Raw genomic sequence first — 6,280 nt, forward strand, 5'->3', positions numbered from 1 at the left:
ATACATTTATTTTTAAAAATGTTGTTGTTGAGGCTTTTTCTGTCTTCTTTTTTATTGGTTATTTTTTATATTTATAAAATACACGTATTATCCCTGTTAATATTCAGCGAGCTAGTAGAATAAAAACCTAACAGAGTGACGAGCTAACAGAAATGACTAATTAATGAGGAGATACCATTTTTTCTTTAATCGGATCGAATTCTAAATCACCCGAATAATTCAAATTTTATGAATTTTGTGTTTTAGTTTGGATCCAATGTACCCACACCTACCATTTAAACATTCTATTAATCTTGGAGGCCAATTCAATAATATTGTTGTCAAATAAGTTGTATATCTGAAAAACCATACACATTGTGATCATTATGTTTACCTTCACCTTTTTCGGCAATGCTTGCCACCTATATATATATACACGTATATAAAATTGTTGTCAAATATTTTTGAAGTTTTCGAATTATTTTAAATTTAATTATAAAATATTTTATTTCTTATTTAACTGTTTTAATAACGAAATGAAATAAATTAATATAATATTAATAATTTTAAAATATAATTAAAACATTTTAAAATTTAACAATCAATTTAAAACGAGAGTCTCGAGTTTTTAAGATTCTTAATGTCCCTGCACCTAAAGCTTTATGATTATTTAATGTTGAAGTTGCCAGTCCATACAAGTGGCCTAATTTCATTATCGCCAAATTGAGCCTAACTATTACCTCTGTGTTTTCACATTCACAATTTTGCCATGAAATCATATGCATGGGCGGATAAGATTGATGTAAGGTTTGAATATTTAGAACCAAATCTATTAGATTAGATGTATAATTCTACGCATGAACGAATTTACTTTTCGTATGTATATTATCTAGATTTATTTATTTTGAAAATTTTCATATTTATTTTACGGTTTATGTTTGAAGTTTGCGGTTGTTCTTTTCAACAATATTATATCCAAAGTTCAAACATACATTAAAGGTAAAATTAAATTTTTGAGTTTGAATTTCATTTGTATCGAGTGAACTTTTAAAGTGTTGGTTGTTGTGCAATCTGTCAAATCTCAACAATAGTTAGCATTATCTCTATGTCAAGATTTTAGCTCTTGCTTCCGCCGAGAATCTTAAAACCTTCACGAAAGAGAAACACCTCGATTAGTAAAGATATGATTTATAGTTCGTAACATTAATTATGGAAATCACACATATACGAGAGAATCCAACCACTAACTTTCAGGGACACCTTTGGTTTGGTTAATAAATTTCAAAAACATTTTGATTCGAGTGATGATTAAGAATTCAATGTTTTGGATAATTTGATTAATGGTATATACTACATAATTGATTGCATTCAAAACTGAAATTGTTTCGCTTATTGTTTTCCGCTTTTGATCAGGACTTCTTTGAGGTTGAGCCCATAGATTTTTGTTGGGAGATCCTTACATGAGCCCAAAACTTGAACTTCAAGAACTACCCCTTGGGTTTTGATTTTTAAAAGATGGGCTTAGAGATCATCAACCCTGTTTGAAGATTATATAAATTAGCATTTATTATTAATCTTTTTATTTAATAATTATATGCATTGATTACCATTTTGTTTTCTTTTAATTCAAAAATTTGAAATTCTTGATATATAATAAGAAAGCCTTGAATTCCCATCCCATAGGGGCTGAGGAGGTGTTCGATTTCCATTCCACGCCTCTTCAGAACACTACTTTTTCTTTATTTTAAGTTAATAACTACAATTTTTCGTTCTAAATTTCAACAAAAACAAGGAAAAAGAGAGACATAATGGCGGTCCGATAGCCTGACCGATAAGAACGTTGTTTTCAGAAAGCTGAAAGCAAAATCAGATAACAAGGTCTGTATTTTTTTTCTTATTCTAAATTTCAATATATTTCTTAAACTTTTGTTTTAGATCTGGAATTTCGGTTAACGGATCTTCGATTTTTTTTTTTTTTTGAATTTGAAATTTCGTAGATGTGTTTCGATTGCAATGCCAAGAATCCGACGTGGGCGTCTGTTACGTATGGGATCTTTCTCTGCATCGATTGCTCAGCCGTTCATCGGAGTCTCGGTGTCCATATCAGTTTTGTCAGGTATCCTTACACTTTTTTTTTTATTCCATTTCCATTTTGTAATTTAATTTTTATCTTACTCGATGCGTTTTTAATTTTGTTTATCTTACTTCTCAATTATGTGTGAAACTGTTGAATATTTCGTTATATTATATACAGTAGAATAAAAAAGATTTAATTGCACTTCCGGTTCATCTCTCTCATCAGGAAGTTTTATAGATAAAACTGAAAAAATCTAGTGTGGTTATATGAGAAAGTTTTTCTTGGAGTGCATTATGTTCTATGGTGTGCAATCTTCTCAAATTCTTGAAGAAATTAATGATAATGAGAAAATTTGATTCCTTTTATTCTTTTCCTGAATTATGAATTTTCTATTTTCTGTCAAAGAGGTTTAGATTTTGTTATGAATGAGGATAAATTCATTGTCTGATTTTACTATCCGAATGAGATTGGCTGCTCCCATCTTAGTTTGTATTTTTCCCTCAGATTTAACTTAAAAAGGAGAAAAAAAAAGAAAAAAAAAAGAAGAAAAACTTAGAAAGGTTATTTTCCTTTTCTGATACAAAAAAACCATTGTAGTAAACGATGTTGTATGCATATTGTTTCCATATGCTTTATTTTCTGGTTATTAGGGTTTGTTGGGTTGGTGCTCATATTCAAGAGTCCTTACTGGTAGGAAAAGCAAGGATCTTTGGGACATCTTATGCTTATTATGAAACATGCTTATTAGTGGGATTTGAAAATCATGTGATGTCGATGCCATCATGCAATTTCCGAGCTGCTGGTTATGTCTTTGAGTCTTTGCAGTTTTCTCTTTCTGTTCTGAAAAGGAATATATTTAATTTTAAGCAGGTCTACAAATTTAGACTCCTGGTCTCCTGAGCAATTGAGAATGATGATATATGGAGGGAACAACCGTGCACAGGTTTTCTTTAAGCAGCATGGATGGACTGATGGAGGCAAAATTGAGGCCAAATATACTTCAAGAGCTGCTGATTTATATAGGCAAATACTATCTAAAGAAGTTGCTAAAAGTATGGCAGAAGAGGCAGGTTTGCCTTCATCCCTGGTTGCTTCTCAGTCATCACGAACATCTAATGGGTCTCTTGATAGCAAGACTGCGGAGGCTCCTAAAGAAAGTTCCTTAGACAAGGTAGAGAAACCAGAAATTTCTGTTGGGCCAAAAACTTCTCAAAGAGTTCTTACCAGCACCATCATGAAGCCTCTTGGAGCAAAGAAAACTGGGGGTCTTGGTGCCCGAAAGCTTACTAATAAGGTATTAGTAACAATCCTTTGCGAGCAATGCAGTTGTAGCGGAATGATCATAAGGATTTCTTTACTACGATAATTGCTTGTTTTGGGAGTTATTTTACGTGCTTTTCTTATTGACAACATAATTTGCCTTGAATGCAGCACATTGAAAATCTCTATGACCAGAAGCCTGAAGAACCAGTTGTCCCTGTTTCTTCCTCTAGTATTAACACTGCACCTATTGCCTCACCTTTCCCATCTCGTTTTGAGTATGTGGAAAATGCACAATCTACTAAGTTGAATTCTGATGGTCCACAAGTGCTCGGCCATGTTGCTCCACCAAAGTCATCAAGCTTCTTTGCTGAATTTGAAATGGACAATGGTTTTCAGAAGAAATCAAGCTCAAATTCCTCGGAAGTGCAAGTAAGTTGTATGGCCTCTCTCAATGACCTCGAACTTGCACATTTTGTTCATTAATGATTGATTAATTTGATCATTGATGGAATATTCTCATTTTGGTTTCAGAATATGTTGCTCCTTTTTATGACTTGTTATTAATTTCAAATCTGTATAGCTAGAGATTGAATCTACTTTATTCTGATCCAACATTAGGAGCCACAAGGAATCTACTTGAATGCTTCACTTGTATGGTTTTGCCTTTCAAATTGATATGTTTAAAAATGGAAAATACTCCCATATTGGAAATGTTGATGTAGTATAATGTATGACAATTTGATGTGAGGGAAGTTTCGAATTATTTATCTTTCAACTTTTATATTGATTCCCTGAAAGTGATTAGTCTTCGTTATTAATTTATGCTTGTGCCCTCACCTGCCTTTATCATTTTGTTTCTTATTGCTTCATCTTATTCTCAGATTCATGAAACCGATCAAGCTAGGAAAAAGTTCTCAAATGCAAAATCTATTTCCTCGGCCCAATATTTTGGCGATCAGACCAGAGCAGCAGACAGTGATGCTCAAGTTACATTGCAGAAATTCTCAGTATGTGTCCCTTTCTTGAAAGCTATTTTCATTTTTAAGCCTCAAAAGACTATATGTTTTGTGAGATGAATAGCATGTTTTTTATTTTGGCAGGGTTCGACAGCCATATCCAGTGCCGATCTATTTGGTCATGGTATAGATAAATCTCTTGACCTCACCGCTATTGACCTCATCGATCGACTCTCTTTCCAGGTATGCTTTTATAAATCTAGTCTTTTATGCTTCACATGAAATTTTACGAGTGCATACGATATTTGGAAAATTATCATATACTTTTCTCTTATCTTGTTAAGTTGATTTGTTTCGTTTTCATTTGATGAAAATGTCACACTTTCAGGCACAGCAGGATATCTCAAACCTCAAGAACATTGCTGGAGAGACGGGAAAGAAACTAAGTTCGTTGGCATCCACGCTTATTACAGATATCCAAGACAGAATCCTCTGATATTATGTTGTATGTGGAGTTTTAAAGCATATATATATAAGTTGATTGTTACATTACCATTACCAGCCAATGTGTTTCGTAGTGAATATCGTCAAGGAGAAAATCCAGGTTTATTGGCAAGCTGGCTTTTTACCTTCCTTTCTTTTCTTTTTTAGAGTACAGGTGCTGTTTTGGGACTTGATATGGTAGCATTGTTTTTGTGTTGGGCATTTAGTGTAAATTGTCATCACAAAGACGTGAAAACGTAACAAGGTTTCATGGAGTTGTGTATTGACAAAAAAAAAAAAAAAAACTACATTGATGTTTAGATTCAGTCATGGAAACTAAGTCTTTGAAATTCTTTGGTCCAAGTTAATTTTTAAACTTGACAAATATTCTCACAATGGGATTTAAATTTATTTTTGGTCCAAGTTAGTTTTTGATATTTTTTTGAAAATCCTAAATTTTGGGGGTGCAATATGGAAACAATTTCAAGTTTAAGCTTTAATATGGAAATAATTGTCAAATTCAAGGAATGACATTAAAGAAAAATGGAACTCTAATGTAAGAAGAATTGCTTAGTTGAGTCCCTAATACGAGAACAATTGCTAAATTTATAGACTAATTTAGATAAAAAAATTCAAGTTGTACTGTGTGAGTTGTCGCTAAACTCATGTTCCAAAAATAATTTAACTCAAATTTAAAACTATCAATTTTTATTTTTAAAGTAAAAGATATTATGCATTTAAACACACTTAAATTTAGGTTTGATATATTGTTATAATAATAACATGTCAATGAACAAATTGAAATAGTCTCTAAAGTTATTTAAGTATCTTATATGAAATTTTGATTTGAGTTTATTATAAAATTCGATTTTGATTTAATTGTATATACAAAATTAATATTTGTATTGTTTAATACAATTATTTGTATATATAATAAGTAAATGTAAAATAGTATTGCATTTAGTAGAGGTGAGAATATTTAGTACATTAATAATATATTTTTACTTCACAAATAACCTTAATATATAGTAAAATATTAAAGAAAAACACATGATAAAATTTTAACTCTGCTTATGAAAATTTAAAATTACACTGAAAATATATTAAATGTTTTCTTTAATAAAATATTTAATAATTAAAAAATCAAATTAAAATTATATATAATTTTAGAAAATTAAATTTTTTGCCAATTGCCGAAGTGAAGGGGAAAAAAAAAAAGAAGAAAAAAGAATGGCGTTCGTGCGCGTATATCTGTCGCTACTAGAAATGGCATGTCTGATTTAAAAACACTCCATGTAAAGGAGAACCTTATATTTAAAAGCAAATTTCTATGTGCCGCCAAATATCTAAACCATGCTTCCACGTTCCATGTGGGTCATCTCCTCACATGACTTGCCTTCAACTCTTAAATAATAAGAAGAAAAAGTCAAGAAAGAGAGTTTCGAATGGGATTTAATTTGAGTTTCACAATTAATCGTAGCTTAGCAAAATTATTAGATACCCAAAAATCTTATGGAAAAAA

The 6,280-nt window shown here is 31.1% G+C and overlaps 1 protein-coding gene across 1 annotated transcript; it reads left to right on the forward strand.

Annotated features, from left to right (window-relative positions):
• Positions 1-1,788: 1,788 nt before the first annotated feature.
• LOC108454979 (probable ADP-ribosylation factor GTPase-activating protein AGD9) lies at positions 1,789-5,108 on the forward strand (the record flags this gene model as incomplete). The annotated part of the gene is made up of 7 exons (XM_017753615.2): positions 1,789-1,857; positions 1,977-2,095; positions 2,927-3,350; positions 3,488-3,748; positions 4,201-4,326; positions 4,420-4,518; positions 4,664-5,108. Coding segments are annotated over 7 exons (1,206 nt in total), but the record flags the coding sequence as incomplete, so codon positions are not given.
• Between the last annotated feature and the right edge of the window lie 1,172 nt (positions 5,109-6,280).

This window comes from Gossypium arboreum, chromosome 9 (genome assembly GCF_025698485.1).
Source record: "Gossypium arboreum isolate Shixiya-1 chromosome 9, ASM2569848v2, whole genome shotgun sequence".
Classification (NCBI taxonomy): Eukaryota; Viridiplantae; Streptophyta; class Magnoliopsida; order Malvales; family Malvaceae; genus Gossypium; species Gossypium arboreum.